The sequence below is a fragment of the Antrostomus carolinensis genome, unplaced genomic scaffold (assembly GCF_000700745.2).
Source record: "Antrostomus carolinensis isolate BGI_N321 unplaced genomic scaffold, ASM70074v2 scaffold27143, whole genome shotgun sequence".
NCBI lineage: Eukaryota > Metazoa > Chordata > Aves > Caprimulgiformes > Caprimulgidae > Antrostomus > Antrostomus carolinensis.
The window spans coordinates 29,446-40,927 of NW_010303576.1; the positions used below are offsets into that span (position 1 = coordinate 29,446).

At 39.2% G+C, this 11,482-nt stretch overlaps 1 protein-coding gene across 1 annotated transcript; it reads right to left on the minus strand.

Moving 5' to 3' along the window:
* Window positions 1–681: 681 nt before the first annotated feature.
* Window positions 682–7,964, minus strand: FGB (fibrinogen beta chain). Its single transcript, XM_010164157.1, has 8 exons — window positions 7,890–7,964; window positions 6,105–6,308; window positions 4,684–4,867; window positions 3,875–4,102; window positions 3,149–3,262; window positions 2,461–2,583; window positions 1,991–2,276; window positions 682–1,196 (listed from the first exon to the last, which is right to left on the minus strand). The coding sequence occupies exons 1-8, from the start codon at window positions 7,962–7,964 to the stop codon at window positions 968–970; spliced, it is 1,443 nt and encodes a 480-aa protein (XP_010162459.1). The 3' UTR covers window positions 682–967.
* Window positions 7,965–11,482: the final 3,518 nt, after the last annotated feature.

The following is an 11,482-nucleotide window of genomic DNA, read 5'->3' on the forward strand; positions in this document are numbered from 1 at the left end:
GTCCACAGGTTAAATCAACATCAGAGGTTTTAGATGGGAATCCATCTACCACTAGTGATCTGGGTTGCCTCCTTTGTAGAGGAAGGCAGTCCCCTCTGAGAGAGGGTTGATCCTGTCTACCCTGCTTGGGAATTCCTGTCTTCGAGACAACCTCTGCTCCTGGCTACAGAGGGAGCCTAGACCACTAGCTTCAATGAAATACCCAACCTCCACCTACCCTACGATTGCAGTCACTAATTGCTCTAGCCCCACAATAGTGACTGTGTGAAAGACACACCAGCCAGGTCTTCTAATATTGTATTTTATTCTGTGATTAAAGGATATGGGATGGTGGAAGGGATATTTTGAGGCACAGTACGTGAGCCAGGTCCCAGGAAAGGGTATATTCTATCCAGCGTACAAGATTTGAACTGTGAGTGGTGATCTACCCATTTGTTAGATGCGTATCTTTCTACTTTATTCCTCCTCAACTTGTTACACAGGTAGTTAAAGCACCTTTATGATATAAAAGAAAACAACCATCCCTTATTTGGTGGCATGTGTTTGCTTCTCCCCAGATAATGCATAAATACTCAGGAATCATGTGAAGAAAACTTTCATTTTAAAGCTTTATTTAATTTTTAGAAAACATCTTAAAATAATCCCCTCCTTCTTCAAATGTGGTATAGAAGTCCTTTGTAGAAGAGTGAAACAAGTTGGATGTTGGGGTTTTTTATCAGAGTTATACTACTAGTTACTTCTCTCTTGTGAACAAATGAAAAATGGAACTAAACACACTTGTGAGCTATTTTCATCGGGCAGATTTTGATTTACAGTTGACATATAGCTTTTCAATTCAGGTCACAATATGCTTGTACATATGTATTTGGTTCTCATAGGTGAAGACAAGCCTGAATACTGTGTCTAAAAAGATAACCACATACAAATATTAAAAGAAAATCTCTGATTCTGTACATTTTGATAACAGTTACTGTGGAAAGTATGGCCTGATTTTCATGCTCATCTTCTTCATTGAATACCATGACCCTTTCCAGTTCATCCATACAACACCATCATCTGTACCATGTTTTGCCATATCCCAGCTGTAGGTCCCTCCCCAGTAGTATCTGCCGTTGGGGTTGGCTGAATGGCAGCGGTTGTACCACCATCCACCACCATCTTCTTTGGAGCACTGTTTTCTTGGATCTGCAGTTAGCCTGATGAGGGAAAAGGAAGTGTTAAGAGTAACAGATAAACAGATCAACACAGTACATACACCTGCTCCTGTACTGAAATTTTCAAACCATTATAAACATTTAAAATCCTCTCTGAACTTTCTGTAAAAGACTGACCATCACAAGTGTTGGTTTATATCTTTAAATTCTACAATTTAAAGACATAAACCAATGTGAAATGTATGTCTCAACCTAAACTACTCCTTTATTCATGAAATGTAATCAGGTTTCTCTCTAATAAAGAGATATCACATAGTTTAGAAATACAGTGCTAAATTATGTACTTTAGAATTGAGCTCCTGTCTTCTGAGCAGGCAGAACTTTGTTTTTTAAACAGGACATGCTACCTGTCTCTTTCCTCAGGACCCATTCTGTGTTACTGGAGTGAGTAGCAATATTCCTTCTTAAGCAAGACAGTGCCCTCAGCACTGCCACCATCAGTTTCTGACAATGAATATATTGCATCCAAATTTGATGTTTTGTCTATGGTAATGTAATTCATGGAATCAATAAAATTCAGTGTGCTTGCTTCTTACCTGGCTGTGGAGCACCACTAACCTAACATAGTTTTACCTGCCCTTGGCTATGCCAATTCTGCCTTTGGCTACACCAAGGAAATGACATGGACATTTGGCTGGTAACTTGCAAGGAAAAAAAACGTATTTTAGGATACAATGAACTGCTGTGAAAACTAACATTCTATATTCAACTCTATTTTAAGCAGAAACATACAGCCTCATAATTTTTTTTTTTTAATGTCTAATGCAAGTACATACCATCCATCATTGTCTCTGTCATAAGTACTGAAGAACATGCCATTGTGAATTGTCATTGTCCTGTTTTCTCCATGCAGCTGTGAAGCTCCTTCCATTAGTGCATTGCCTGCAGTGCCTTTGTAGTTACTAACTGAAAGCTGATACTTGTTTCCTTCATTCTGTATGGTGAAACCTCCGTAATGAGCTGATACTTTATCACCATTCCAGTCCTCCATTTCAATTAAAACTTCAGTGGGGCCTATTTTGGTAAGCTGGCTGATCTTGTCATTTCCAAGCCAATATTCACCTAAGAAGCAACAAGTGAGAGCTCTGTGAAATAGACTTCACAATATACTTCAAGGCAACTTTATGATTTGCTTATAGGTCTGCCAAAGTGGATTAGTTAATTTTAAAAAATCAAAGAGCTTCAAGAAGATGAGAAAACACTTTCAGCAAGAAGAGCTCTTCATGTTTCATGCTCAGCATTTTACCTGGCGTATCACAGTAGTTCTTCCCTCCACTCTTAGCAACATTTCCAAATCCTTTTTTATATTGATCCCATACTCTTCCAAAATTGACACTGCCATCCTGGCGGTTCTGAATCAAAGTCCAGCCTGCAGGAGTGACAGCATTTAGTTTAAATTGCCATTAAGAAAAGAGCATGAAATATTAAGACACAAGTCTTTTATCTTCATCTCAAGACAAGCAGAGCATATGGCTTCCTTGCAGCAGGTCTGAGTTTTCACTGCTTATGAGCTCAGCCTTACCATTTTTACTCACACTGAAGTAATATCTTGCTTCATAAGGAAAGGCGGAAAAAGCAGAACCTGAAGGACAGCCCTGGTCTTTTATCTAGTGCATAGTAGCAGGGTAAGAAATGAACCAGGCCCTTCTTGTCTGCCCACCTATATACATTGTCCATTCTAGTCACAGCAAGATACATTTTTATTTATCAGCCCCATCCCAGCAATTTATTTCCATTTTCATTGTAAAAGTATCCTACTGTGCATCTGAAGATGAACAGGACTTTTCTGAATGAGTCAATCAGACTTAATTCTCAAGTAATTACAAAAGCTCTAACTCCGTATTTGTTTGTACAAAATGCAAATTACTAGTAGGTTTTTTTTTGTAGCATCCATATTAATTAATATTTTAACAACATAATTATTTCACACTAACCTCCATTATCTGTCTGCATGTCACAGTACACTCGATATGGTTTGACGAAAGGATCTGGCTGGATGAGGTACATTTCAGATACCTCACCTCCCTTTCTGATAATATCCTCACATTCTGCAAGAATAAACCGGAGATGCTGTTACCAGAAGAGCTCTGAACTCCTTCAACAATCCTCCTATGCTTCAGTTTGCTGATTACAAGGGCACAATTTTAAATATACATAATCTTACTTTAATTTTGATTTCTGTGAGACATCATGTGAAAGGATCAGGGAAGAAAGAACAGTGCACTTGCATTGTTCTACTGTTCCAAACAGGAATTTCTAGAAGTTCAACCTGAGTGATGGAAGACTGTATATTTTTCAGTGACTGTTTGAACTAGACAAGCTTGTGAAAGCAGAACCTTTCTTGATTGAAAAAATCAAGGGTAAAACTATGTTAGTCACAAATGTATCACCTCTACCTTACAAAGACCCTGAAGCATATATTTCTTTAAAATGCTACTGGCCACTAATGAAGACTGATATTGGGCTAGAGGACCTTTGGCGTGGCCAGTACAGGCATCCATAAAAGATTTTTTTCCTTTAGGATCACCTTCCGTCTTTTCTGTTGTCCTAATCAATGGCACAGTCTTCAGAGGAACATTCACACCAGTTGAATCAAGCATCTACCAATGTGCACAGTGATAAAAATGGGAAAAGAGATGTCATTACAGTTAAATGAGTACCTTTGCCTGAAACCACTGGAATATTACAGGAAACAACACATGGGGAACGGCAGTAGTCAACCTGGGTTGCAATGGCATTTTCCAGTTTTTGTATCTTTTTGTGTAAAGAATCCACAACTGCACGGAGGACCCTGAGACTAGATGGGATGTTATTGTCCAGGTTATCCTTTATATAATTATAATGCAATTCCACTTCAGTGTTGTACTGAGAAAATATATCATCATTGTCTAGAAAAGCAAAGAGATGAAAAGCAGATTAGTTTTAACATGTTTTCCAGTTGTGAAATAATGAAGAGCAATCTGTAAGCACAATTTCAAAAGTCACTTCTTTCCTTATCAGGGAGGAGGGTATGCATTTCTTTTGCTTATCTTTCCACAATGTGCAAAAACTGTTGCAGAGATTCTTGGGAAAGTGGTACATGTGTATTGTTATTTCTTTGTTAGCTAGTAGATTTATCAGTGGTTCTGCCACAGAACCACAGTAACTTTCTTTCCAGGGAGCCATGGTGCCAAGCCAGGAGCTGGGAATAAAGAGATTGGATGGACACAAGAAAGCAGGGAAGGGGGAAACATATGACTCTTATGTTTAAGTTTCTCATATGAATCTTGCCTCAGTATGAGATCCATTCCTTTGCTCTCTCAAAGGATATTTTTTAAGATTTAAGATGACATGGTCATGGAACCCTACTTTGCTGCGTATTTGACTATATTTAAAATTTTTTTTTAGGAAGTCCCACTGACAAGTAATAGTAGTAATGCCAATAGACCTGCACTACTGTTTATACCAATAATTCATAGAAATAGCATACCTCTTCTTTGTTTTTGCCTCTTTACCAATTTATCGTCTAGAACAGTCACGTATTCATAGAAAGTTGTAGAGGTTTCAGACAGTTTGCTCACTTTGTCCTTTAGATCACGAACAACTGCTTTCACATTTTTTTCCTGTTTTACCAGTGTAGTTTGCAGCTCACATCCAGTTGGGCACAGCACTCCCTTAAGAAAATTAAAAGGACTGTGAATAAAAGTCAAGATAAAAAGTTTCGAATCCCACCAGTGAATGACCATACCTTTGAACACACTGAATAGTTAGTAATGTGAAACCACATATTTAAGCACCTAGATAAGGACTCAGGACATTCAACTTCTATGAAGAAGCTGCAGCCTAAAGGGCAGGAAGGAGCCCTGTGTCCCCCAGAAGGGTTCTTTTGGTGAAGCTCTTGGGAAAAGCCCTCTCTTCACACTTTCTTGGTTCACTATCTGCTTTTCACTTCTCTGCACTGTTAAATGTTCACTGTGTTAAGCCACCTGAACTATGATTAAAGCCTGTCAGGAACTACATGCTGCCTGTGCATGGTTATATCTACCCCTTTCCTCTCTCACTGGCCCCAGAGAATCAATCATGCTCTCTACACCTTGTTGCATGTATCTCTCATATGAAATGACCAAATACCTTTCAATAAAAAATGATCATCTCAAGAAGCTGAGCACCCTTGCTTCTGAAATAAGCACTGCACTGTCAAGGACAACAGTCTTTTAAAACCAAAATACTCAGGCAGCAATGGGACTCCGCCACAATCATGTATTCATTAAGCTTTAACAGACATCATTTGTTGGAAAACTCCATGCTCAAATTTGCTCTCAGACACTCAGATGCCTCTGCACACTGTTACAGCTTGCATTTTCTGTCAGAGAGCACAGCAGAGACAGTGTGATAGACTACTGCAAGGCAGGGAGGAGCATGCTGGATCTCAGCATACTTCAAAAACCGTAAGAGCCGGGGCAGTGTCTGAGGGTAGACTATAATTACAGTTTGAAACAAATTTTAAGACAGACACAGGAGATTCTTTGTTTTTGCCCCTTAGGGTTCCTTGAGATTATCTGAAATTCAAGCCAGAGCTTCTGCAGAGCTTTTTCCTGTTCTTCTTAATAGTTACCTATGCAAAGCAATGGGGAAAGCGCAGGCTTGGCTAACCCACAGATACTTCCTTTCCTCATTTACGGTTCAAATCTCATCTCCCCATCTTGGCTGTAGACTGTCTGACTGACTAATCCCATGGATGCTGTGGCATGACTCTTCTGAATGCAGTCCTACCAAATTCAAGCAAAAGGGTGCAAAGTTGGGCTGCTTTAAATGAATAATCGTCCCTTATCTGGTGAAGAAAACTCCATGTTGGGCAACTAGAAGACAAGGACAGCCTGTCACCAGCTGCACCAACGGGCAGACACCCACCAGCTCCTCTAGAGGATGCTTGCAGCCACCAGCATCTGGGTAGATGATAGTTTCTTTCTTGTCGCTCGGCTTCACCCGCTTTGGGGGCCGGGGCTGGTACCCGACTCCGCTGACAGGAGGTGCCACGGGCCGGAGTGTGGGGGCTGCTTCCCGCCTTTTGTCCACAGGTCGGTGGCCTCGAACCCCGAGCTGAGGGCCGTCATCCTGCAAAGCCAGGGGGAGAGGAAACTCTCTGAATCTGGGATTCCAATTGTGAAATGCTATGCAGAGGGTGGAGGCACCTGTTCAGCCCTCTTTAGTATTTTAAGCAGCAAGGAAAACCATGGAATGAAATGAAATGAAAAACACAGTAACAAAAATATTATACTGACATTATATAAAAGTCATTGCTGTGCCCTCCCTTGTAAGACTAGTCACACCCCCTCCACCTAGATATAGATAAACTAAAAAGCCTTCAAACCAAAGCAAAACAATATCTCAGTAGTCCATTCTGACCAAGGAATAAAGTTTATATAGTTCAGAGCCTGTAAGCACCATGAAATTTGAAGTAGTAGGATATTAAAAAAAGTAATTAGACATTCTTGGGGTAAGAATATTCATCATCATGTTATCAGTGTCCCACTTTTTCACTGGACTACAGGAAAATATGTAAGGTCTCTGAAACTCAGGCCACAGTCATATACATTATCAAGTTTCAGGCCACAACTCAGATATTAACTAGCAGAATTAGGAAAACCATTCAATAACATCTCTAGGGTAGGCTTTTAGAGCTCCCCCAGATGCATACATTCCCCATCACTGCCAGAAACGAGAAAGTCTAAGAAGCTAAGCAAGGAAAACAGGCTTTGCTCCTAAGCAGCTGTTAAAACTAAACTGTTTGAATTAATTGTTTGAACAACTGGATCAAAATCTTCGACCATCTCCAATCCCACTCAGACTTAGCTACAAATACAACACATTTTAAGGATCCAGGACTAGAGGCTTCAAGTAGTTTTAAAAGTAGGCAGCATACAAATAAAAAAAATTGCTGAAAATTATTTAGCATCATAGTTTTATCAGCAGTCAATATACAGACACAAACACTTAGATCGTATAACAGAAAAAAATCTCATTTCTGATCACCCTGACCAATTTCATTTTTTGAAGGGATTTTTAAAATATAAAAAACGTACTGGGATTCTAAATTGTATTTCATATTAAAATACTAAAACAAAACTAAATATAGGTTAAACTGTTATTTTAGATTGATCCTCATTGTTCACCTTTTTGTTTAACAATTGTTACCTCTCCATTTCAAATATAAAGCTTTATGATGTGGTAGTTAATTTTTTTGCCAACCTTTACTGAATCCATAGAAAATTTTTTACTATCTTTGAGACAGAACATGATTAATTACATATTTCTTCTTTTTCCCACCTGACAAATTAATTATCTTCAACTTCATATGTCAAAATCGCTAAATTAAAATCCTTAAATAAATTCAGTTAAATAACTAATTTTAAAATCATACATTCTTCATTCCCTACAGAGAAGTAAAAGAAATAGGAAGAAAATATATCCAAAACTAGAAAATACATACTGTGCAGTTACATATACATGAAGAAATAATATAAAGGTTATTTCTTTGAACACTTCAGGCGGAAAAAGAACATGCACTGGATCATTTTTCCCCACAGCTTCTACCTTAGCTAACCCACATAAGCTGAGTAGATCAAGCATGCAATTAAATAAAATTAATCATTTTTACTCATTATTATTATTATTAATTATGATCAGTATTACAACCTCCTCGTCATAGTCAGTATTGCTCTGGGATTTAATGGAGGAAACACAGAGCAGGAAGAGCAGGAGCAGTTTCATGGCGCTGGCTCGCTTCAGCAGCTCAGTGACCTTCTCCCACCAGCAGCTCTGAAAGGGAGAGGTCCTCTCTGTCTCCATATATACAGGCGGCAACCCTCATTTCCCAGCTTGGCAGTGGTAGGACGAACCCTTCTGAGCAATCACTGCATCTCTGTTAATATTCAACCTTTCTCTTCAGTGTATGCCTCAATACATTGGTTGTTGAGCAATTTCTCTGGACAACTCTTATCTACGTGTCCCAGAGACCTCTGTTGATGCTGGCATCAAACAAATGCTTAAATTCTTAAAAGTACCTCCTGCTCAGTTTACACAAGGTTACCATATTCTCAAAAATTACAAGCCTTTAAAAACAGCTGAAAAGGTGATCATCCGAAGGAAAGAAACATGGTCAGACGTAACAGTCTGTGACATCTCCCTTTTTTCCTCCCTGCTGAAATTTGAATGTTTCAGAAATATAATATTAAATTTGAATTAAACTCACATCATACAGATTGTTACATTCTTCTAAACAGTTCTGATGGTCAGTAGATAGCTATGCAAGTCTTTGGGTCTCTATAAGTACAAGATAAAAAAAGAGTATCTTATGCTCATTACATTAATAATTTTGCATGAAAAAAAAGTTTTGCTCTAATTAAAGATCAGAGTAATATTGAAAGCATAAAACAATGCCATTCCATTACTTTAGAAATATGAGATTGTAAATGAATTAAAATAATTAAATTTTACATATTAATTTGCTGGGGTTTTTTAATACAAAAAGTATACGTTATAAACATGATTTTAATACTGTTAATAATATTTTAAAAGAACACAGCATGAAGTTATTTGTAATCATAATGGAACACTCAAACATGCTTTCTGATGCTTTAGAAGAATATGGCATATCACTGCTCTCATATTAGCAGAGTCTTAACATTTCAGTGTCTGCATATCCTGTAATTTTCTTGTGCCTTATAAATGATTATAATATACTGAATTAAATAAAATGTGCCAAGTGAGGGCCAGTACACTTTTCTGAAGTCATTTATATCAATGTCTGAAGACATGAAAGGATGCAAGCCAGGGGCTGAGGTTCCATTTCAAAGACCAGCTTGGTGGAGCTGGAGATTTTGTGATAAACAGAGATGAGAACAGCTAAAATCGCTTGGTTTAGGCCTTTTTCCTGTATTCATGCTGTTGCCAGAGTTCTTGTAAACTAAATGGAGATTCCTGAAATATGAAAACTGTTTAATCTACCTGGTTTAATTATTAAACAGCTTGGACCAAAATCATCTGTGGCTCAAGGAGCTCTTACTCCCACTGAATTCGAACCCTTGCATGAGGAAATCACCAACACTAATAGATTCGGAAGAACACAAACATCTCCCTGCAGGCATTACAGAAATCTGCCTAAGGCCAAAACTGACACTGTTAACATGTTATTTCCACTTAAAGATGCTAGTCAAGATATTATCACTGATTCTGGGCATCTCCTAACCTTAAATGCAGTTTTACTCCCATGTACTTCTGAGGGAAGTTCAGTCACTCTCATCTTACATATAAGGAAGGAGCACAGTGATACTGAACCCTTGCCCAGGGCTTACAGGTAGCTCATTGTACAGTGGAAATAAAACAAGGTCTCACTAGTCCTCAGCACGTGAAAGACATGGACCTTTTGGAGCGGGTCCAGAGGAGGGCCACAAAAATAATCAGAGAGATAAAGAAAGGCTCAAAAAGTTGCAGTTGTTCAGCCTGGAGAAGAGAAGGCTCTGGGGAGACCTTATTGCGGTCTTTCAGTACTTAAAGGGGGCCTATAAGATGGGAACAAACTTTTTAGCAGGGCCTGTAGCGACAGGACAAGGGACAATGGTTTTAAACTAAAGGAGGGTAGATTTAGAGTAGATGTAAGGAGGAAATTTTTTACGAGGGTGGTGAAACACTAGAACAGGTTTCCCAGAGAGGTGGTAGATGCCTCATCCCTGGAACCATTCAAGGTCAGGTTGGACAGGGCTCTGAGCAACCTGATCTAGTGGAAGATGTCTCTGCTCACTGCAGGGATGTTGGACTGAATGACCTTTAAAGGTCCCTTCCAACCCAAACCATTCTATGATTCTACGATTCCATGAGCTAGAAACTTAGCCTTAAATTATCTTGGCTCAGTCCAAACAAATCTTAATTAAATGTATTATATCTGTCCCAAATCCATTCTGAAACCATCACCATGTTCTGCAGTAACTTATGGTGTCCTTCTTCAAGCATTAAGTACTCTTCATGCCCCTGTGAAGAAGCGTGGCTGTGTCTGTACAGAGGGTGTTGGGGACTGGATGAGGAGGGCTGGGGCAGGAGCCCCCATGCCTGCTGCAGAGTCCCAGCATGGGAAACCCCCAAGCTTTATCTGCTTTCAGATGGGATTTCCCCTTTGAAACTCAGCCTTTGACCCTCCCAGCTCCAGTACTTTTCATTGGCTTCCCCAAGAAAGTTGGGTGGTTGAGTGTCCCTGGAGATTTACCATGAACAACACATGTACATCATACCACAGCAGGTTTGTGGCTTTGTGTCAAAAGAGCAGATGCCCCAGGACATGGGTCATGCAACCACTCATCTGGTAAGTGGAGGCCTTCTCTATGCTGCAAAGGTTTTGCCTGGAGAGTTTTATCAGCAAAAAATAATCCAAATCTAGAACCCCATACAGAGCAATCTATACTGGCAAACATACGTGTATACAGAAAAACATTTTGGGAGCAGGACTTAATCTATGTTAGTTAGCACCCTGGTTAAGAGATGTGATTTTTTCTCTCGTGCTTGCACCGTTACAGTTAGGCTGACACTTTCTAAGGACTGAATAAAGCTTTATGAACAACCAAAACCATGGCTTAAATTTCTTATAAAAATTCTGTCAAAGAGTCTTTCTCTTCAAAACAGGACACCTAATCTTTTTCCCATCATATTCCCTCCTCCAACTCATGTGGTTAATGAGAAGTTGTTCCTGGACTTAACAGGGTAGTGATGCCACAACACACCTGCTGTAATAAAGGAACTGTAATAATACAACATGGACCTGAGGCTGTTCCAGGACATCCCTTTGTACTGTATTTTTGTACTGAAAAGGCACTTACGGGCAGAGGTGTATGTGTGTGCTTTGAGGAAAAACTATTTGCTTGCTGCCCCTTGTGTTTGCTGTGCCGATGTGTCTGCCGCTGGTGCAACTCTCTTTACACAAACCCCTGCCAGGAGAGTCACGGTCACTGGATCGCGGCTCTTCAGAGCTGAATGTTCCCTCCAAGGTGGTCTTGGGGTGGAAGAACAGAACCTTATTGGGCCACAATGAGCTATAGTGTTTACTAAATTAAATTTCAAAATAGCAGTTGATTTAGAAATGTCCTTTTTAACAACTACTGTTGTAATAGTGTCATACTATGAAAAGAATATTGTAAACTTAAATGTTCATCTCTGCTGAGATGAACGTCCTCATTTCTTGCTTTTACTGGTAACAAATATTACTTCAAAGGTTTCTCATAAATGAGAATTAATGCTACCTT

Excerpts from the sequence above, each read along its gene's own strand:
- FGB (XM_010164157.1), bottom strand. The coding sequence starts at position 7,964 with ATGAAACTGCTCCTGCTCTTCCTGCTCTGTGTTTCCTCCATTAAATCC. Across the intron at positions 3,263-3,874 it reads TCCAGTGGTTTCAGGCAAAG|AATGTGAGGATATTATCAGA; the intron begins GTACTCATTTAA and ends TTATTCTTGCAG. Across the intron at positions 2,277-2,460 it reads GAACTACTGTGATACGCCAG|GTGAATATTGGCTTGGAAAT; the intron begins GTAAAATGCTGA and ends GTTGCTTCTTAG.